The sequence below is a fragment of the Oncorhynchus gorbuscha genome, linkage group LG01 (genome assembly GCF_021184085.1).
Source record: "Oncorhynchus gorbuscha isolate QuinsamMale2020 ecotype Even-year linkage group LG01, OgorEven_v1.0, whole genome shotgun sequence".
In the NCBI taxonomy this organism is placed as follows: Eukaryota; Metazoa; Chordata; class Actinopteri; order Salmoniformes; family Salmonidae; genus Oncorhynchus; species Oncorhynchus gorbuscha.
In genome coordinates this window covers 51391205-51415173 of record NC_060173.1, presented here as the reverse complement: position 1 = coordinate 51415173, position 23969 = coordinate 51391205, and the positions used below count along the sequence as shown (strand labels likewise).

The 23969-nt window shown below is 40.5% G+C and overlaps 1 protein-coding gene across 3 annotated transcripts in view; it reads right to left on the bottom strand.

Annotated features, from left to right (window-relative positions):
* Positions 1-570: 570 nt before the first annotated feature.
* The window catches only part of zgc:113516 (uncharacterized protein LOC541449 homolog), a 44134-nt gene continuing 20735 nt past the window's right edge, over positions 571-23969 (bottom strand). For all 3 annotated transcript variants that reach the window (XM_046355523.1, XM_046355517.1, XM_046355527.1), the window contains 5 exons: positions 20052-20200; positions 18768-18851; positions 17836-17996; positions 4731-4804; positions 571-1029 (listed from right to left, as the gene is read on the bottom strand). In XM_046355523.1, coding sequence (XP_046211479.1) covers positions 960-1029; positions 4731-4804; positions 17836-17996; positions 18768-18851; positions 20052-20200 — 538 coding nt within the window. In that variant the 3' untranslated portion in view covers positions 571-959. The remainder of the gene's footprint in view (positions 1030-4730; positions 4805-17835; positions 17997-18767; positions 18852-20051; positions 20201-23969) is intronic.

Here is a 23969-nt window from a genome sequence, read left to right as displayed (position 1 = left end):
CATATTGTATATAATAAGCATATATGGCTGTGTTTACACAGGCAGCCAAATTCAGATACTTTTTTCACTCATTGTCCTTTTGAACAAATCACATCAGATTTATTTTCAGAGCTGATCTGACTGGTCAAAAGACCAATTATTAAAAATAAAAAATAAGGTCAGAATCGGGCTGCCCGTGTGAACGCAGCCATGGTAGCCAAAATGTGATGTACACCGTTAGCAACTAGATGTCCATAGTAGATCTTTAACAGAGATGAATCCATAGATGACACTTCCTCCAGCTATCAAGAGGGATAGATAAATGGATAGGCAACACTTTATTTCTAAAATGCTTTTTATGCAATTGTTATGATTTGTACTGAAGTGGAGTTCAGCAAAAACACTTGCCTATGCATGCTGCAGTATATACTGTACAATGTACTGTTCGATGTACATTGTATGAACAATTTATTTATCTAATATTCATCTTTTGGGCAACAGAAGAGAGCAGTCTTATAACAAAACAATTGAAACAGAGCATGATGGTAATACCATCTTGAAATAATACAACACTGAAAATCCATGCCAGGGGACATTTAAAAAAAAATCTCAACTGAGTTTAATGTTGAATGAGCCTGGAAATAACCCTCATGATTTTAGTATTCATTCTTGTTGCTTTGAGTAACATGGCTAAATGTAAATGAACATCTTTCTGGCCTGGAAGCCATGTCAATTTGCCAAATGAGGTTATCTCCAACCTCACTGTGATGAAACAAATATTTGGAGAATCAGTTGAAATTACACCATCCTTTTTTAGGAAACTGTAACAATCAAGTGTACATTTTCTGGAAACACACATGGTTATATTGCCCGCATTCGTTTGCAACCTTTCAGCATTATGTGTCGATAAAAATACTCTCTTAAATTCAAATAAAGATGCAGCAGACCTGAACTGTTCACATTTCTTCGGGCTCGGTTCTCTAACTGAGAGTCAATCCAAAGTATTCTTCCTTCTTCTCAAAGTAGTAGTCGAATCGGGTTATGGCGTACCTGCAGATAGAGGATAAGAGATGAACGACCATGAGGTGTTCCCTGCGTACGATAATAAGGCTGGGATTCAATCCGAGGTGCATTTATAGCGCATCGCACGAGACAGCTGTCAATTCGCCGCTTAAAGGCATTTCAAGGATATCTTATTCACGGTAAGTGCATGTCGGCTCGTGTAAAATGACCGTAAAACGTATGTTGTAGTGCTCTGCGTTATAAAGCACCTTGGATTAAATCCTGGCTTTAAATCGAACTCCCGTCATGAACACACCTGCATGAACACAGGTGGAAACACTTTGGTGGGAAAACACATTTCTTTGTTTACCGTCAACAGTTTAACATAGTGAAGTACAGTTAAATAATCGTATAATTTATACGCCGTAAAACACAAAGAAATGAAACATCTGGTGTTTATTCCAAGAAAATGTTTTCACCTGCTCTGCTAATTAATATTTAAATCATGGATTCACATGCTAATGGGTAAAAATATGATAAATACAATATTTTTTTTTAAAGTGTTGCATTGCTCTGCGAACTACAGTATATCCATTCTGTCAAACGCATTTGGAACTGCATAGGAGATGATTCAGGATCAGTCCCAGTCTTGTTTGGCTGGCCGGGATTGCCCTTTCAGCGCTTTTCTACACTCGTGAACTGTGCTTCAGACTCCAGCGTAGAGACTTATTCATCAACACAAATGTGGTGTGTTGCCATAATGCTTGCTTTCGGGGGAGGAAAAAACATGATTCATTTGATAACCGTTATCACAGTCCTTTCAGTGACGCCAGATTAAAGTGGCTTGTTTCAGTCATGGAAAGGAAGCAATTCAGTGAAAGCACTTTAAATCTTCCTCATTCTACGCTGCCTTGCCTTTCGAGGGGGTGGGAGGGGGTGGGGGGGGGGGGGTGGGGGGGTTACATGAGAGAGCGCTTAATTGATTTTGACAAATGACAATGATGAAATAAAAATAACATGTTTACAAAGATTGGGATTTATACCAAATGTCATCCTACATTTCATATCCTGTAGATAAGCTGATGATAATGGGACTTGACAATCAAATAATCAAACAATACTGATTAGGAAAACTAAGGTTTTCTAATCAATATATTACACATTTTCTTTATTTCAAGGGCATTTTCTCCCTCTTACTTTGAACAAACTGTTTTACCATTTTTATCTTCCCGAAAATGTATTTTTTTCTTCCAAAAAAACTGCCTTAATTTTGCTGAACCCCAGGAAAAGTTGCTACTGCCTTGGCAGTAGCAATAAATACAATAGCATGTTGTATCGTCACAGAAGTTGTCCGAAAATAGCATTGCTTTGTGTACTTGCCTTTCATGACATTAAGTTTGTTTTGACTTTCAACATCTGAACAAAGTACAGTTTCTTTTAAAGCCTAGACATGTTTCAAAAGTTTACCAAGAGTAAAGTGGTTTGGTGTTTGTTTGAACCGCGTTGTTCAACACTTCAACACATCTAATGTCTGTGTTTGTGCTCTTGCCGTTGGCTATTGTGCTCGCCTTTGAAGCAGAGTGAAGTTTCAAAAGAACGGAAAATGGAGACATAAAGGACTTTATCGTTAAATCCTCAATGCCTCATCAGTGCACAGTGTGAACGTTACTGGACAGCGTCTTACCTCAGTGATGAGAAGACTCCTTTAGACACAAACAACAGTTGTGTTACATGAATCTCTGTTCCAGTTCTGCCACTTTACCCCCTTGGCATTGTGTGCGTTTTGATGTTGTTTTGTTGAATTTGTTTGTATGAATCTTTCACTCTGTTCAAATGGTTAGTTTGGGCCTGGAATTGGGCATTGACATAATGGAAAGGATGGTAAATTGTTTCCATTGTTCAATTTGAGAAAAAGTTATTTGTCTGAAAAAAATGTGGAACTTGTTTTAGAGTCGTCATCTGACTTCTAATAGTAACTTGGTTAATCAGAAAACGATTATTGTTGACAACGAATGATTACAGATATTTCATTCGTTTTGCATTTTTCCCCCCTTTTGCTTAAATATGAAATAAGTCTATGGTTATATGATGAAGGCATACTGTTCGACACTTGACCTCATTGACCACATGAAGCGCAGTAAAGAAAACCTACATTTAACTTCTCCAACAGAATTAAATGAAAATGAAAGTAGAAAAAAAATAACCCATGTCATTTTACAATAAAATCTAAAATAAAAACATTTTCCTATTTGCTATTTAGAAAAGAGGGGCAAATTCACACACTGAAAAGCAGGTAAACCATTCCACAATGTGCTTTTGTGCAGGTCCCCATTTTCTTCACTCAAACCATTCCAAACAGTGGGCCTCTTTACTCATTTCCTCATAATAATGTCTTCGTCAAATTGGCTTTGGAAGCATGGAATAACCACTGCCTTGCCAATACATCCACAAACTCAACCGCTGCCTAGCAGATACAAGTGAAACAAAAAATAAATAAAGTCAATATCAACGGTAGAGTGGGAGGCAGGGAGGGTGGAGATCATGCATTCCCATTGCGTCTCCCTAATATTGCATGCACATGTGGCTTTGGTTAAGTGTGAGGCCTAGCAGTTGCCTGTCACTCGTTGAGTAGTCAGCAGAGACTCGTCTCAGAGGGATAACGCAACAAGTAAATGGGCATAGAGAGAAACACCCCAACAAATCTCCATCGTGAGGACCCTCCTTCTCCAAATCTAGGACTTAGGCTCCCTTTTGGAGTCTCTAGAGGGGGACTTTAACCCCTTAAGTGACTGGTGCAAACTCACTGTTGTGTTCCACCTTGTTATGGTTAACTTTGGATTTTGGATATAGGGATGTAATCTGACTCTTGCGACGCACATTGGGGCAACTTGTGCCTGGAGCTTAGTGGGGCCAGACAGGCTAACAGCCACATATGGCCGAACCAGGGGTGAGAGACAGACAGGGAGGACCAATGAGGCTGGAACAATACTGGCTCTGTTCCATCTGCTCCTGCTGGATCGCATTTGCTCCAAAGTTCCGATATAAAGTGGCGGGGCCCCTGTCACTGATCCACAGAGCCGACAGCGAAGCCACACATAGGGGTGGGTGCCGTGTGTCAATAGTGATTAGCGTCAGCACAATGGCGACGGCTGCTTCTGTGGGGTACAATGGGGCATTGGAGGAGAGGAATATTTTCTGCTCAGAGGACTATGCTGTTTATAATACATTTTTGTCCCCCTGAAAATACAAAATATTTGTTACTGGGGCTAATGTGTTACCAGGTGATTCAATTAAAGTGAATGCGTTATTTTTCTTATTTCTCATAACGGTTGTGTGAGTGTTGGGCGGCAGGGATCTGAAGAGGGGATCGGCTATTCATAGTAAAGCTATGTAAACCCTTGTAGATTTGACTTTGTATCAGCATTTAGAAGCACTGGGGAAAGACATTAGTTCAACATCTAGTTTGGATTTACATTTGGTTGAGTTGTCAAATAATGTGAATCGTGAAATCAACAAAATAATTCAATAATTGGATTTAGGTAAAAAGTTGAGTGAAAAAAACCTGAAATGCCCTTACGCTGACGACTTTTTACAAATCCAATCAGTTTTCCACATTGATTCAATGTTGTCATATACATTTGGGGGGGGGGGGGGGGGTTGAAATGATGTGGAAACAATGTTGATTCAACCAGTTTTGCCCAATGGGAAAATTGGTCACATTCAAGACTCTAGAGATACAGGTCACTCACCTTTCAAAGTCAAAATCAATTGAGGAATATCTGGCCTGCAGGATTGCCCAGAGACCCCATAAAAAGTTGGAGGCCTGCGAATAGATGGAGAAAAACAGAGGGATAAGGAGAAAGCGAGGGAAAGCAAAAGTTAGGATACAGGTTGCCTACTTGATCAGGCCAGGGTTGCACTTGACCTCGTCTTCTGTATAAATCTAATCCTTTACCTGGTGACATAAAACAAATGTTGTATTACTATTGAATAGATTTCAGAGTCTTGTCCGTCTTAAAGTTCTGATATTGAAGTACCCACTGAGTGGTCATATCGAGACATTGTAGCCTGCTGTTGAATCTGAAGTGCTTTTGACGCCAGAAAACAATTTAAAAAAAATCCTCTCTGGTTATTGTCCTGTCCTGTATGTCCCCAGCGGCCTTTGTTGAACATTGCTGTGGTTTTGAGGATGTGCCTCTTATGGTGAAAGATTGTGTGCCCACCGGACAGAAATGTAATGAGCTTTCTTATGCCGCGTCCCGGGCGAATCATGATGGCAGGACAGAAACATGTCATTGTTGTCGATGAGACATCGACGACAAATGCTGCAACGGCCGCGACAGAAAATACTGCCCACTGCGGCTGGACGGAATTTGAGGCAAGAGCTGAAATAGAGGCCCGGACTCTAACTTGCAAGAGGTGTATTGTTTTGGGATGTTATTTAGGAAACGTTTTCATGACAGGCTTTTGTATACCCATAAACCACATGTGAATTGTGGTTTTGCTTTCTCTGTGTTTTGCTTCTAAAAAATATGAGGAAAAGTCTATAGGTTCCCACGCCTCCATACATTTCTGTTGTCATCCACCCTTATTGTAATTCTCTATGGTGGGACCACTAATCATTTCGTAACGAGTTCCAGGCAGACCTCTGTGCTGTGGCCGAATGATATAATCACATTTTTATTTGATAATCAAATAAAGGGTGGAATGAAATACTGGAGCAGTATGTGGTTTCCCCTCTCGTTTTTTCTCCTGCCACATGTTCATATGTAACGTCTCTCCTCGGCTCTAGATGGAGATTGAGGGCAGTTTTTTTTTGTGGCTATGATTAATAACATTAAGATGCTATTAGCCTAACTCTAAGCAGAGATGACCAATGACAGGGAGCCATTCAGAAAAGCCCAGAGACGAAACATGCTACTAATACGAGATAGAGGAGCCATCACAGAGTCACAGTCTTTGGCCCTTCGGTACCTGGGAAGGGGTTCCCTGATGGGGACAAAGAAGATTCAGATCAACTTTATTATGCCACCGGGGGGGAATTCATTTCGTCATGTGCTTAAAAAGACTGTACATAAAACATGAAAACATAGAAATTACACAATGGAATTCATTCAAAGTGCTATAGCTACACATTGAAAGTGCAATATGCTGCATACTCGATTATACAGGCTGTTGGGGAAAAAAAAGAGTCCCCATATCTATCTGTTTTGATTTTCTTTTGAAAAAGTATCTTTCCCCTTATCCGGCTGCTGCTGTGACTGGGTTTTGAGTAAAGGGGATGAGTTCTGTCCTGTGAAATACTTTCAAGTTTTAGGAGAATGACTTTTGTGTACAGGTTGGTGGCAGATTCTTGATCTATACCAATTATCCTTTCCACCGTCTTGATCAAGCTCCAAGCATGCATATATGACCAAAGGCCTGCACATTCTGCAGGACAGATTTATAGAACACTTTTTAGATATGTCAGTCGATATTAAAATTGTTCAATTTGCGTTAAAAAAAAAAGACATTCTCTTTTGCAATTTCTTTATGTGCCTTGGCTCGCTCTGTCTGGGCTTAAGATGGGGAGAGGAGCAGTAGAGAAGCTCCCATCCCAAGAACATTGGCGGACCAGCACTCCTTAGTGATGCCACAGAGACGATTTGTCTATTAAAGGGCTCTAGGAAATATCAAAACATACCCCAGCAGTTCAGGGGGCATCAATATCAGTTCTTTCTCTTTTTGTGATTGTTGGAAGGCAATTCCACAAAAATGGATAACGGTTACAAACCATACAACTCTTTGCACAGGGACTACTTTGAGCAATTTCCATCGAAAAATTCACAAAAACAGTTACTGGAAGAACTGTGCAGATGCAAAATTTGGTAAGAGAATTGCGGTAAAAATCGTCCTCCGTTTTTCTATGCGACCACATTTTCCAAAATCTCGATCAAATATAGTGTTCCAAATTAAGATTCAAAGACGTCTGCAGAAAGAATTGCTTGTCAGCTATGACATGTCACCTTGAGTTTAAAAAGAATCCCTTTTGGTTATTGAACTACAATAAGTGTAGTGGATTTACACCCGGTAAAATATTTACGGTAATGGAATTACATAATGTGTACCTGATCTGTACTATACAAAAATGCATAATCGTGGATATATACAGTTGATGTCGGAAGTTTAAATACACCTTAGTCAAATACATTTAAACTAAGTTTTTCACAATTCCTGACATTTAATCAGAGTAAAAATTCCCCGTTTTAGGTCAGTTAGGATCACCACTTTATTTTAAGAATGTGAAATGTCTAATAATACTAGAGAAATATTTATTTCAGCTTTTCTTTCTTTCATCACATTCCCAGTTGGTCAGAAGTTTACATACACTCAATTAGTATTTGGTAGTATTGCTTTTAAATGGTTTAAATTGGGTCAAACGTTTCAGGTAGCCTTCCACAAGCTTCCCACAATAAGTTGGGTGAATTTTGGCCCATTCCACCTGACAGAGCTGGTGTAACTGAGTCAGGTTTGTAGGCCTCCTTGCTCGCACACGCGTTTTCAGTTCTGCGCACACATTTTGGATAGGATTGAGGTCAGGGCTTTGTGATGGCCACTCCAATACCTTGACTTTGTTGTCCTTATTATTCAATTTTGCAACAACTTTGGAAGTATCCTTGGGGTCATTGTCCATTTGGAAGACCCATTTGCTACCAAGCTTTAACTCCCTGACTGATGTCTTGAGATGTTGCTTCAATATAGCCACATAATTTCCCTGCTTCATGATGCCATCTATTTTGTGAAGTGCACCAGTCCCTCCTACAGCAAAGCACCCCCACAATATGATGCTGCAACCCCCGTGCTTCGAGGTTGGGGTGCTGTTCTTCGGCTTGCAAGCATCCCCCTTTTTCCTCCAAACATAACGATGGCCATTATGGCCAAACAGTTCTATTTTTGTTTCCTCAAACCAGAGGACATTTCTCCAAAAAGTACGATCTTTGTCCCCATGTCCAGTTGGAAACCGTAGTCTGTCTTTTTTATGGTGGTTTTGGAGCAGTGGCTTCTTCCTTGCTGAGCGGCCTTTCAAGTTATGTTTATATAGTACTCGTTTTAGAAATGATCAGTCTATAATTTGAATGGTAGGTTTTTTTTAACAGTGTTGAGACAGAATAACAACAACAAAATCCAGAAAAACGCATGTCAAAAATGTTATAAATTGATTTTCTGGAATTTTCCAAGCTGTTTAAAGGCACAGTTAACATAGTGTATGTAAACTTCTGACCCACTGGAATTGTGATACAGTGAATTATAAGTGAAATAATCTATCTGTAAACAATTGTTGGAAAAATGACTATTGTCATGCACAAAGTAGATGTCCTAACCGACTTGCCAAAACTATAGTTTGTTAACAAAAATTTGTGGAGTGGTTGAAAAACAAGTTTTAATGACTCCAACCTAAGTGTATGTAAACTTCCGACTTCAACTGTATGTCATTCTCTTCATGGTGATGTATCCTGAATAGGCACACAAATGTAGAAATATGCAATATCCTAATTTGCATATTTGGGTATTATTACATTTGGTTGGTTTGTAGCGGACTAAATCTGAACCAATCATAGATGTCTATGTTTCATAAGTTTGTACATCACAGTACAGCACAGTAGGGTAAAGTAGATTACAGTACAGCAGAGTAGAGTATAGTTCAGTACTGTACAAAACAGTTCATTAAACTGTACTATAATCTAGTGTGCTCTACTGTACTGTACTGAACTCTACATGTATTTACTGAACTGTACTCTATTGGAACTGTGCTGTCCAAAATTGTGAAACATAAACATCAATGATTGGTTCAGATTTGGTCCGGTCACCAATCATTGACGTCTATGTTTGGGCCAAGTCAAGGCCGGTCCGGATGATGAATCAAAGTCTGTGGTTTCTGACTATACATGTACTATGATTTCCCATTTCCCAATTTGGTAACAGAATTAAGAGATTTAATCACTTATTAATTCATAAACAAAATTGATATCAGTAAAAACACCACAACTAATTGGTAGGTCTACTTCTACATTCCACTGGGCACCAACTGGTTGAATAGAAGTCTTTTCAATGTAATTTGTCAACGTATTGTGCTGCGGAAACTATGTGGAAAATACATTGAATTTGAAAAAACGTTAACGGTTGTTTTGAGGGTGGAGTTTCAACCACAGGATTATGTCATCATTGTAACCCATTTTCAACATAGACAAACCTTATATAAAATATGTTGAATTTGTACCTTTGAAACAACATCAGATCTTCAACGTGATATGCACCTCCTACTGGATAGTTGATCTATCTACAGCTATTCATTTGGTCCCCCATCCAGGGTTTTAACCAAGCCCAGTGCTGCTTAGCTTTGATATTTGCCACTGACTAGTACTATCGTGAGAATGATTGCACGATCCCTTAATAACTAAATATATTACAATCTCTCCCTCAAAGTCAGCCAAGCAGAGAAGCTGATCGTGGACTACAGGAAATGAAGCGGCGAGCACGCCCGCATCCACATCAATGTGGCTGTAGTTGAGCGGGTTGAGAGCTTCAAGTTCCTCGGTTTCCACATCACTAAGCAATTAACATGGTCCACACACACCCACACAGTTGCGAAGAGGGCACGACAGCGCCTCATCCCCCTTAGGGAGGCTGAAAAGATTTGGCATGGGCCCTCAGATCCTCAAAAATTTCTACAGTTGCACAATTGAATGCATCTTGACTGGCTTGGTATAGCAACTGCAAGGCATCCGACCGCAAATGTGCTAGAGAGGGTGGTGAGTACGGCCCAGTACATCACTGCCATCCAGGACTTTTATACCAGGCGGTGTCAGAGGAAGACTCCAACCACCCAAGCCGTAGACTGTTCTCTCTGCTACTGCCCGGCAAGGGGTACCAGTGCACCAAGTCTGGAACCAACAGTACCCTGAACAGCTTCTACACCCAAGCCATAACTGCTGAACAAGACTGCTAAATAGCTAATCAAACGGCTACCTGGACTACCTGCATTGACTCTTCTTTGCACTAACTCTCTCGCACTGACTCTCTGGCACACACTGGACTCACTACCCACACACTCACACATACTTACACTGACACCCGAACACACACACACACTCACACACACTACATACGGGCCACACACATATAAATCTATGATCCCTTATTGATGTCACTTGTTAAATCCACTACAATTGGTGTAGATGAAGGGAAGGAGACAGGTTAAAAATGATTTTTAAGCCTTGAGACAATTGAGAGGGATTGTGTATGGTTTTTCACGCTCAAAACTTTCCTTTGTGTATCAAGAATGGTCTACTACCCAAAAGGACATCCAGCCAACTTGACACAACTGTTGGAAGCATTGGAGTCAACATGGGCCAGCATCCCTGTGGAACGCTTTCGACACCTTGTAGAGTCCATGTCCCGACGAATTGAGGCTGTTCTGAGGTGCAAAAAGGGGTGCAACTCAATATTAGGAGGACTTTCAGTGTAGGCCTAGAATGTCAAGCTTTGGTTGAGTTCAAATGTAATCTTCAAGTTAATCATTAATATGTTGGAATCACAGCTACATCTCAAACAAAAATACAAGTTAAAGAATGGGACTAAATCAAATCAAACTTCATTTAAAGTGCATTTAAAGTTTGATTAGATTTTGTCCTATTGTACTGTACAGTACAATCCAATACATCAATATATCAATTATGAATTTGTCAAACTGGATATTGAATAGTGTTTTCGGTTGTTAACTCAACCAAATATTAACATTTGAAGGAGATATCTTCCGCTTGGATAGTTCCATCTTTGCCACTAACTTAGTCTGGCTTTAATTCCAGTTTGTCTACAAGTGAATCATTTATATGTTCTTAAATTAAAGAATAGGGCAAAATCATGACTCGATCATGACTTGATTTAGCCCTATTCTTTAACTTTCATTCTTGGTTGAGATGGAGACGTGAATCCAACATATCAATTATTAATTTGTAGACAAAACTAAGCCAGACTAAGTCAGTGGCACAAATGTTGATATTTGGTTGCGCTGACAACCAAACACAGTTCAATATCACTTTTGCAATACAGTAAATAGCCTACCCAGCAAACTGGGAACATTCCCAGAATATTAGCTAAGATTCCCATTAAGTTCTAGGGTTTTAACTAACATTAGGATGTTAGAATCCCCCCAAAATTGAAAGAATGATTATGTTTAAAAAAAAACGTTTCATGTTTTAAATTAAATGTCCTTCGAATGTTCTCCTAACATTCAGTAAAATGTTGTGCACAAACATCCATAACAACCACTACAGAACATCCCCCAAAAGTTGTCATTAGGTTTCTAGGTAATACTGAAAAACATTCCTTTGATATTACAAGAATGTTGACTGAACAGCCTTTCTGAGTTCTTTAAAGGTTCCCAGAACATTTAATTAGGTTGTGGGAACAATGTGGATACATTACAAGACATAGGTTACCAAAACACAAAATATTTTTTTATTTGTTTAACACTTTTTTGGTTACCACATGATTCCATAAATGTTATTTCATAGTTTTGATGTCTCCACTATTATTCTACAATGTAGAAAATGGTAAAAATAAAGAAAAACCCTTGAATGAGTAGGCGTGTCAAACTTTTGACTGGTACCTTATATATGTTTCATGATTAACTACTCATGGTGTGATGTGGTAACGTACAGGAACTCAAGTTATTTTGTTCTCCCGATCTGGAATATCTCACCATCAACCATATTTCCTCCCGAGATCATTTTCTTTGGTCATTGTCAAGGCCGTGTATACCCCCTCCCCAAAGGGGGTATACACCGCAACAGCAAGGACTTTGGTGCAACACAGGACTTTGTACAAACCAGAAACTGCATATCCTGAGGCCACATTTATTGTAGATGGGGACGTTAATAAAGGAATTCTGAGGAAAATGCTACCAAAGTTCTATCAACACATCTCTTGTTCTACTCGCTCATCGAGCACTCTTGACCATTGCTACTCCCCCTTCCGGAATGGCTACAAGGTCCTCCCCTGCTCACCTTTCAGGAAATCAGATCACGCTTCCATTCTGCTGCTCCCCTCTTATAGGCAGAAACTTAACCAGGAAGTACCCGTCGTAAGGACTTTTCAACGTTGGTTCGACCAATCAGAATCTATGCTTCACGTTTGTTTTGATCACGTGTACTGGGAAATGTTCCGGGTTGCCTCTGAGAATAGTATTGACGTATACACTGACTCGGTGACTGAGTTCATCAAGAAGTGCATAGAGGATGTTGTTCGCACTGTGACGATTAGAAGTTATCCTCCCCCCAAAAAACGTGGATAGATGGCTCGGCAAATCTAAAAGTGCGAACCGCCGCATTTAACCATGGCAAGGTGAATGGGAACATGTACTGGTACAAACAGATTAGCTATGCCATCTGTAAGGCAATCAGAGGCAACACGAGTGGAGTTGCAATTCAACGGCTCAGACAAAAGACACCTTACCTGACACCCTAGACCCACTACAGTTTGCATACATCCCCAACAATCACCATCGCACTGCGCACTGCCCTTTTCCATCTAGACAAGAGGAATACCAAACTTATTCCCACATTTATTTTTTGGGGGGAGACTCAGTCAGGCTTACAACTTACTCTTGAAAGTTGTAATAATAGAATGCACTAGCAGAATCCTCTTGTCATGTCAGTTATTTCATACCTTAGAGTAAGGTTTCCAAAAAATTGGTCCTCAGGCCCCACCGGGTGCACGTTTTGGTTTTTACTCTAGCACTACACAGCTGATTAAAATAACCAACCAATCATCAAGCTTTGATTAGTTGAATCAATCAATGTGTAGTGCTAGGGTGACACGGATCCCTCCGGAACTGTGTCATTACCCACACCTGGTCACCATTCCCACTGATTGTAATTGTATAAGTGTGCCCTTTGGTTCAGCATTGGGCTGTCGATTATTGTTCCAATGTCTGTTGTGCCTGTGACTACCTGTGCCTTGTTTTGACTCTCATGGTGCTTGTATTGCGCAGATGATTACGGGTCTCGTCCAATGTGGTATTATTGTGCGCTTCTGTACTTATTTGAGGTACTCCTTGCTCTTTTGTTTGGGTTTCATCCCCCGTGCCTTTACATGGCATGCTGTAATTTGGGTAAATAAAAAACCCTATTACGCATTCCTGCGCTTGTCTCCTGATCACTTTATACCAACTTGACATAGTGCAAAACCCCAAATGTGAATTCGGGGGGGCCCCAGGACGGAGTTAGGGAAACGTTGCCTTGAAGAGCTATTTTGAAATGTCAGCTAATGTTTTTTAGCACATAGATTTTGTTGTAACATTTGAGTCACTCAAATATCACATGAATGCACTTTAGACATGGAAAAATGTATAGAATTGCTTGAAAAATTGCTTGAAAACTGCTAAATTGTCTATGTACCTCATGACAAAATGTGTAGAATTGCAAGAAATAAGCTTTAAAACCTGCGAAAAGTTCTCTCTGCCAACAAGAGGGTTGTGAACAATATATGTGATGAACAGTGCTTGTGCCCTTAGAAATATACATGTCTACCTTCAGCATATAGTTTGCATTATTTTGGTAAGACAGCTGTGTGTACGGCTGTATTCACACAGCCTATCTATCCTGTAGCCTATATTACCAAAACGGCCTTGCTTTCCATCTACAGCACCCGGTGTCACAGGAAGGCCAAGAAGATTATCAAGGAACTCTGTTCACCCCGCTACCATCTAGAAGGTGGAAACAGTATAGGTGCATCAAAGCTGGGACTGAGAGACTAAAAAATAGGCCATCGGACTGTTAATTAGTCACCACAAGCCAACATCCGCCCAGTACCTTGCCCTGAACCTTAGTCACTGGTACTAGCCGGCTATCACCCGGTTCTCTACCCTGCACGTTAGAGACTGCCCTATGTATTTATGTACTGTATTCACCTGTATGTACTGTATTCTAGTCAAGGCGCATCCTATATAACTACTGTTCTACACACCTCTTCTGTGACATCCCTTGGTGGCGTAGAGGGTTAATGATCTGACTTCAGAGCTGAAGACTGCAGGTTCAATTCCATAATCTTATATCCATGTTTATAAAAAATATTTGTTAAAAAAGGGAAATTGTGTAAAAATATCTGTTTAACTTTAAAAAAAAATGTTTTTAAACACACCCAATATAATTCCTACGTTGAGGTTCTTGATATGGTCCCTTCTGTCTTATTTCCTATAAGAAAAGTGATCCTAAATCAGCACTCATAGTCTTGGATACCTTGTAAATAAGGGCCAAGAAGTATGCAGCATTTAAAGAGGATAGGTGAAATGATGGGGAATAACCCAGTTACCAGTACTTGGGTTAAAAGACTAAAAAGGAAGCATGGAATTCCCGATTGACCATACCGCCATGGCTGTTTACTGAAAAAAAGAAGGAAGAGAGTCTCACTGGTGGCGCAGAGGATAGAAGACCTGTCTTAGAAACCAAACATTTGAGTTTCAAACCCCACATGTGCAGATGGTCAACATTACAGTACTCAAAAATATATTTTATATATTAAAAATATTGTTCCGTCCAAGATGAAATGCTGTTCAATGTTCTATGAATGAAATTAAGATATATCAAATGCACATTTCCATTAAATTAAAGACAAACAATGGGTATGGATTCCAATCTGCTTTAAGGAGCTACATATTTGCATGCTGAGAATTTAAGTAAACCTCTAAATGTTCTTGGAGGACCTCCAAGACAATGTATATTGCATGAACATCAATGGAATATTATGTTTAACCTAAGGAAAATATGCTATGAACATCATAAAATCATACAGTGCATTCAGAAAGTTTTCATACCCTTTGACTTTTTTCCAAATGTTGTTACGTTACGGCCTTATTCTAAAATTAATAAAATAAAATAAAAATCATGCATCCTATTTCCATTGATCATCCTTGACATGTTTCTACAACTTGATTGGAGTCCTCCTGTGGTAAATTCAATTCATTGGTCATGATTTGGAAAGGCACACACCTGTCTAAATAAGGTTACACAGTTGACAGCGCATGTCAGAACAAAAACCAAGCCATGAGGTCGAAGGAATTGTCCGTAGATCTCCGAGATAGGATTGTATCGAGGCACAGTATCTGGGGAAGGGTACCAAAAAATTTCTGTGGCATTGAAGGTTCCCAAGAACACAGAGGGTAAATGTAAGAAGTTTGGAACCACCGAGACTCTTCCTAGAGCTGTCCGCCTGGCCAAACTGACCAATCGGGGGAGAAGGGCAGTTCTTGGTCAGGGAGATGACCAAGAACCCAGTGGTTACTCTGACAGAGCTCCAGATTTCCTCTGTGGAGATGGTAACCTTCCAGAAGAACAACCATCTCTGCAGCACTCCATCAATCAGGCCTTTATTGAGGCCAGACAGAAGCCACTTTTCAGTTAAAGGCACTTGACCGCCCACTTGGAGTTTGCTAAAAGACACCTCAAGGACTCTGACTATGGGAAACAAGATTCACTGGTCTGATGAAACCAAGATTGAACTCTTTGGCCTGACTGCCAAGCGTCACGTCTGGAGGAAACCTGGCACTATCCCTACGGTGAAGCATGGTGGCAGCAGCATCATGCTGTGGGGATGTTTTTCAACGACAGGAACTGAAGACGAGTCAGGATTGAGGGAAAGATGAACGGAGCCAAGTACAGAGAGATCCTTAATGAAAACCTGCTCCAGAGCGCCCAGGACCTCAGACTGGGGAGAAGGTTCACCTTCCAACAGGACAACAAACCTGAGCACAATACAGGAGTTGCTTTGGTGCAAGTCTCTGAATGTCCTTGAGTGACCCAGCCAGAGGCTAGACTTGAACCCATTCAAACATCTCTGGAGAGACCTGAAAATAGCTGTGTAGCGAAGCTCCCCATCCAACCTGACAGAGCTTGATAGGATCTGCAGAGAAGAATGGGATAAACTCTCCAACTGCAAATGTGCTAAGCTTGTAGCATCATACCCAAGAAGAAGGCTTTAATCGCTGCCAAAGGTGCTTCATCAAAGTACTGCGTAAAGGGTCTGAATACTTGTGTAAATGTTATATTTAAGTTTTCTATTTTTAATAAATGTGCATTCGTTTCTTAACACCTGTTTTTGCGTTGTCATTATGGATTATTGTGTGTAGATTGAGGGGAAAAAAACAATTTAATCCATTTCAGAGTAAGGCTGTAACATAACAACATTTGGAAAAAGTCAAGGGGTCTGAATACTTTCCGAGTGCATTGTACTTATTTGGAAATTGTGGAACAATGTTTTTGTTTTTGTGTTTCGGGCAAATACATTTTGTGATGTCCCTCCATTATGGCTGATTTTTAAGATGGAAAACGGTTGAAAAAATGTATCTATGCCTTCATTTTCCAAAAATATAAACTCTTTATTTGACACCCAATTTGATATGCTCCCATTTCCTTTACATGGAAATGCCATGGACAAAATAAGCTTCCTTTCAGTGGACCTGTAGGGTTTCCGATTAACTGGCATTGCACTCTAAAAACACTGGCAAACTACAAACAGCCTGTCAAATAACTAAAGACCTTAGTATAGGAGGGATATTGGGATGTTTCTAGTCATATCTCGAAATCAGATTTGAAAGGTCCAATTTTTGGTCTCAAAATCAAAAACATTCTGGTTAACAATGAAGTACCTTACTGTTGTTTAAAATCAAAATGGTACAAAAACTAATTGCTTCTTAGCAAAGAGCAATATCTCAAGCAAAAATGTTTTTCGGACTGTCTGGGTGTGGTCTGAAAGAGGCGTCTAATTGGATGAGTCTAAAGGGAGGGATATGTAACCTGAAAACTAGCTGAAAACAGACAGGTTTGAAACTCTCTATGTTATTGGTATTATTAACTTATAACGCCTGGTGATGTTGTCAGGAATGCCAAAACTCAATCCCATCACAACAGACTGAAATAATAGGCTGCCTTTTCAAACAGTTCTTAAACTATTAGGGTATTATCATAACTTTCAAAATGTCACAGTATTATTCCAACCTCATAGTGTGGAAATGTATAGAAACTCCCTAAAAAAAATCACGTTTTTGACTGCACTGGGCCTTTAAATGAAAACCAGCTACGCCAAACGTTTTTTCTCGTGATTGTTTTGATCAACAAGCATAAGCACCATCTCCACGCCAGACTTGTAAATTACTTGGACTGGAAACTTGACACAGCCATTTGTTGTCAGTGAGTGAGTGACTTCTCCCACTTCATCAATCCAGAGTTCTTGGTTTGTCACAGAAATCTGATTTCAATCAACAAGATGTTATCGCTGCTCTTATTAATTTCCAGGCCATAATTTTTTCTTCCTCCCTCCACGTTTAGAGGAAAAGAAAATGCCTTCTCATCATTTCTAGGCTATTTTGAGAGACATCGACACTACCCCAAAGATTACCAAGACAATCTTGCATATTGTGTCGAGTTATGAAAGCAGCATTAGTCTAGTCCAGCTCCACTCGAGCCTCCAATGACTGGAAATTGTGGTTGTAAAAAAAATACATCTCGGCTGCTGTCTGTCATTTTGTTTCTTGCAGTGGTTTCAAATCAACTCCGATAGAGTCTGTCAAAACGCACAGAGCGGTAGGACGATCATACTTTGGTTTTTGGGAATCTGAACCCGTAAACGGACATAGTTGGATGTTAGTTTGGATTTGGAACTATAGTGAAATTCAGGCTCCCCTGCACAAACCACCACTTGTCTCTGCATCAACAAATACTCATTAAATGGATGTCAGCCAATGAACACAAAAAGAAATATATGCGAGTTAGAAAGTAGATATCAATGCCGGATAATGGGTGCTGTGCCTTTGACTCTCACCAGTGAGAACTTGCAGACTTGAACGTAGAGCTTCTGAACCTCTAGTTCTGTAACTGTGGCCTCCAGCCCCACACTGTGCTTGTAGCTCTCAAGGTAAGCAGTCAACCAGTCCCTCTGCAGTTCAGGTCTGGGATATAGGCTGTAGTCAGTGTCACTCGTACCTTGGGGGATGGATCAAACACACAGATTAATGAGAACTTGTCAAACCATAGGGTTTGATTACACAGCCTTAAAGGGACATTTTACTCATAAATGTAACTTGTCAGTTTATCTTTTCTATACATTTGGGGTGGAGGCATAGACTTGACATTAGACTTAGAGATCTGAAAAAATACTTCTTTAGAGGTCTGAAAACAAACTTTGAAAGTGTAATGTCCATTTAATGAGCTTGGTTAGTACAAGTTCAATGTTGAAGGCAAAATTAAATATTGAAATACATTTAAATAAAAACATTTCAAGTTCTCTCTGATTCCCCGTCTGTGAGAGAAAGCCTAGCGACAAACAACAATAGCCACTACACCTGTCAAAAAGTTTACTTACTTATGTGATTTTGCAGTTTACACTATACCGCTCAGCTAAGGCTTCAAATAGAACCAGCTAACGTTAGCTAGCTAGTTAAGAAGTCCTTTAGCAAGCGCTTTAGACCAATGCCTGAGACTGATGGGGCTAACTTGTTGGCTAGCGAGGTTAAATAGTCTACTGAGGCCTTCTAGCTTGCTATCTAACATTACATTTTTGTACTGGCTAAATTTGTTGGGTTTGTTTAGTTTTGCATAGTGACATTGCTAGTCTACTTTTGGCATTAAACTATGCAGTTAACCCGGTCTAGGTAATGAAAATAAGTCTCAAGTTCCTCCGAGATACACAGAAATAAAACAACCAGTCACGGATCAGGGGCCACTCCATATGAATTATAAACTGAAGTAACGTACCTGCAAACTCATTGAAATGGTTGCCTATGTCGTAGGCCTGGTAGTTAAAATCAGCATACTCATAGTCAATGAATCTCACCATGCCTAAAGGAGGAGATTAATGTAGAGTTAATGCCGCTTATTACGACGACACACATGCACATTAGTAAACTGTTCTTTGGCACTTCAGTAATAGACGTATTTGAATCCAGATCTGGGTTTCAAATACTTGTAAAAAAATATATTCAAATACCTTACCTGGGCCTGTTGGCACTTGCCTGGCTTAATAAATCAAAGTCCCAAAACTGTCAACTCCACCCACCAGGCAGACTTCAAGTATTTGAAACCCAAGTCTGTACTCTATTCATGTTGCTATAATTGATACTGTGCTTCTGAAAGCTTCAACAAATGGTAATTTTGGGGGTGCTTATATTTGTCGTGTTACACACTTGTACACGTGTTCATCATTCCAAGTTTGTAATGGTTAATGTGCTTCTTGCGAATCCAAACTCCCCCTGAGACACCCGGATGGAGTGGGGTCATGGCCAGAGTCACCATTGTCCAGCGCCCCTGGAGCAATTGGGTTTAAGTGCCTTGCTCAAGGACATATCGGCAGTTTCTTCAACTTGTCGGCTGTGAGATTTGGACCACCAACCTTTTGAGCCTAACCTCAAGGCTACCTGCCGCACCTTAGACAACACCCAAAAGTCAATGCTAAATTTCCTCAATTAGAGACAAGGAACTTATTAGATTATGTTCCAGTATCATAGGCTTTTAGTTTGTGTTTTACTGTTGCAACTACAAAGTCCCTGACAAGATTCAGAGAAACATGAATCATTTCCTTATCATAATCGTGTGCCTTACATGCATCATAACAATGCCGCAAGAAAAATGAAAAGAGGATTAAGGGAATAGGGTATAGGTTTCGTATGCATAGCAACATAAAGGAAAGCTGTGGGATAGATCAAGACTGTTTTGTGAACCACATTTTGTCAATGTTTTAAAGTGGAACATGTCCTACAATCAGACCACTTTATGGAAATAAGTGAAATCGAAGGGACATCAGAGTTATTGAGTCTAAAATATGGCAATCTTGTATTCTTACCGACACTGATGGTCTATTGCACCTGATTGGCAGAACAAATGCTATACCTATAATCAGTTGAATTCTAATGAATCCAGTTATACTTCACGCCGCGTTGCCTTTTTAACTACTGTACAAAATGAACTCGCTTGGATCGCTTTCAATGTCAGTGTTGCAATTTAAATTCCAGGCACTAAAACACATCATACACCCTCACCCACCCTCTTTGTTGTCGTAGATTATATTTTTAGTCAGGAGGTCGTTGTGACACAGCACGGTTGGCGAGCCGATCTGAGAGAGGTGTCTTTTCAGCGTCTCCATTTCATCTGACAGGGTTTCGATGCTAGGGATCTCTTGCAGCAGCTTGGAACTATGTGGGCAAAAAAAATCTATAAAAATAACAGTTACTCATTGCAGGCACTGAAAGTATCATCACATTCAAATGTATGTCATGCTATTACACATGCTGTTTTAACACAGATGAAGGAAGGTATAATGTATATTATAATGTACTAAAGATTCATGTGCTGTAGCCTTTCTTGTCACCGGCTATTTTAATTCTGCGTCATTAAGACTCGTGATGCCAAACTTCCAGCACATCTCCTTCGCCATTAGGGGCGATAAAGTCCTAAAACACTGTTACTCTACCCACAAGCAAGTGTACAAGGCCCTCCTCCCTCATCTGCCATTCGGCAAATCAGATCATGAATCGGTATTCCTGCTTCCCTGTTTACAAGCAGAAGCTCAAACAGGAAGTACCTTTGACTCACCCCGTTGAGAAATATAATCAAAATCAGAGATTATGCTACAGGACTGCTTTGCTAGCGCCAACTGGAATATGTTCCAAGACTCCGCCGATAACATTGACGAGCTAACCTCCTCCGTCACTGGCTTCATAAGGAAATGCATCGGCAACGTTGTCCACAGAGTGAAGGTTCGCTGCTTCGGAGCCAGACAATATTCCTGGGCGCATTCTCAGAGCATGTGCTGATCAGCTGGACTGAACTTCTCCATCTGCAATTGGATCCTGACGGCCCAACTGCCACGCTGCCCCTCAACACATGGGCCCCACTGGGGTGTGTGCTTAGTCCCCTCCTGTACTCCCTGTTCACCCACGACTGTGTGGCCACGTACGACTCCAACACCATCATCAAGTTTGCTGACGGACACAACGGTGGCAGGCCTGATCACCGACAATGATTAGACAGTCTACAGGGAGGAGGTCAGTGACCTGGCAGTGTGGTGGTGGGACAACAAACTCTCCCTCAACATCAGTGAAAACAAGGAGCTGATCATGGACTACAGGAAACAGGGGGCGAGCATACCCCCCATCCACATCGATGGGGCTGCAATGGAGGGGAGCTTCAAGTTCCTCTGTGTCCAAATCACTAAGGACTTAAAATGGTCTACTTACACAAGTCGAGAGGTTGAAAAGGTTTGCCATGGGCCCTCAAATCCTCAAAAAGTTATACAGCTGCAGCACTGAGAGCATTTTGATTGTCTGCATCACTGCTTGTTATGGCAGCAGCACCGCCCTCGAACGCATGGTGCTACAGATGGTGGTGCGGACATCACTGGGGCCGATCTCCCTACCACTTCTGTATCAGGTGGTGTGAATGGAAGGCCCGGAAAATCATTTAAAGATTCCAGCCACCCAAACCATTAGACTGTTCTCTCAGCTTCCGCAGAGCAAGCGGTACCTGTGCATCAAGTCTGCTCCCGAACAGCTTCTATTCCCAAGCCATAATTATGCTAAATACTGTAGCTGACATAATGGCTACATGGACTATATGAGTTGACACTTATACTGTATTTAATATTTTGCACTGTCTCTATGCACACTCACGGAACTCTACACACTCACAGGACTCTACACACTGACACTCCAACACACACATAACATGCACACACATTAATGCAGACTACACACACACACACACACACACACACACACACACACACACACACACACACACACACACACACACACACACACACACACACACACACACACACACACACACACACACACACACACACACACACACACACACACACACACAAATCTTCATTTATGCTGCTGCCACTCTGTTTTATCATGTATCCGGATGCCTAGTCACCCTACCCCTATACATATCTACCTCTACCACTCCAGCATTCCAGCACATTGTTAATATGGTACTGGAACTGACGCTGTATATAGCTTCTTATTTTCTTGTGTTATTCTTATTGTTTTTGTTCTACCTTCTGTTATTTTTAGTGCTACGTTGATATTGAATACTGCATGGTTGGGTTTGGCGCGCAAGGCGTTTCACTGTACTTGTTCGTGTGACATTAAAACGTCAATCTTGAAACAGTGAACAGTATATAGTACACGTGCAGGGCTCAGTGCCTTCAAGAGACTTGACCACTGACTGAATACAGACATTTTAAAAGAAACATATTCTATATTAGACTTATTTCCACGTTTCAAGTTGTCGCGTCACATCAAGTCCATGTCGGCCATTAATCTACCAGTAGATACAGAGACAAATAAAGTCCATTACTTCCTGTGGCTGCAAAGACTTGAAGGAAGACTAGAAGAGGAAAATGTTTGGCCCTGTGTTTTATTCTACCTGGGGGGAGAATGACTTAATGCAGTAGTTCGCCAACCTGTAGATGCATTCTCCAGGCCTGCATGCGTTTACATTGAAACAAGTTGTTTATGACACTAGACAGCACAACATATCATCCGGAGAGGTCACAATGTTTTGTTTTTCCTTCTTGGGAAAGCTCTATCAATCAACAAAGGTCTTATTTTCACGGACGCCACTCGAAAATGCACCTGGGAAACGCTGCGTAAGCGTTGTGCCGTTCAAAAGATTTTTTTTGGTGTGTCTCTTTTCAATCGCCAAAGGAAAAAATCCAAGAAAGTCATTTAAACACTGTTATACTTATTTATGCAAAGGGACAAACAGTTGTGGTGTTATTATACACAGTTGTCGACATAATTTAGTGGGGTCTGTTAGGAACGTACAATTAAAGCAGAGACGGAGGCCGTTGTTTACAGCCGTGACAGAGCTCTTTTCCCCTCCTACAGACCCTGCACTATTTTCTCAGACCCACAATCACTCATTTGGATGGGTGAATGGATGGGTGAACAAGAATATCTTGTTGAGCTCCGTTGATTCATTTTTCATTGTAGTTGCGATTGGACACTTTGCTCATCACTCATAAAGGCTTTGGGCCCTATTCAGTCAAAATTGTTATCTGTATTTCTGGGATATAGCCTACACTGTAACACAGTTTTGTTCTTACAACATGTGTTCTTGCAATTTTAGAATAACCCAGTTTTGTCTTAGTTTTTTACTTTCCCAGAAACTCTTAAAAATAGTCTAGTACAGGGGGTGGGAGGTAGCCTATTGGTTAGAGCGTTGGGCCAGTAACTGAAAGGTTGCTGGATCAAATCCCCGAGCTGACAAGGTAAAAATCTGTCGTTCTGCTCCTGAACAAGGCAGTTAACCCACTGTTCCCTGGTAGGCTGTCATAATAAATAAGAATTTGTTCTTAACTGACTTGCCTAGTTAAATAAAACAGTATGATATTAGTATTTCATTCATATATTAGCTCTTGATAGGCAATTTATTTGTATATCAATATTCATTCAAATATGTCCTATTAAATGCGGTTTGCAAATTCCATATCTCTTTCAAAACGCAAACTCATTTTTTATTCTGTTTGCAGAATAACAGTACAGAAGAAAACAAACGTTTGTTCAAAGGCAGAATCCATGGTAAAGAAGAAAACTGGATTAATTCCGATCAATTATTCTATCTTGAAAATATATTCAAACTACAAAAACAAGCTCCCAAACATTTTACATCGCTCCACCACTCTGCTATCTTGAACTCACCCCCCCATCTCTTGCCCAACTCCTCTGCCTTTCAGATGCAGGCGGTCGTGAAGTATGCTGCTAGTCTCCTGGCTCCCACTCCTCTCATTTCTTTCAGTGAAGTTTCTAGAGAGCTAGCTACAGTAATTAGAGGAATTTCCTCTTCTGGCGGCTCGTTATCAATGCGCCTTATTTACAGCTGATTACCAGCTCCAGTGGAGCAGCAGTGATTATGGCAGTATTGTGTGGTTTGTGTTGAGTGTTAAAT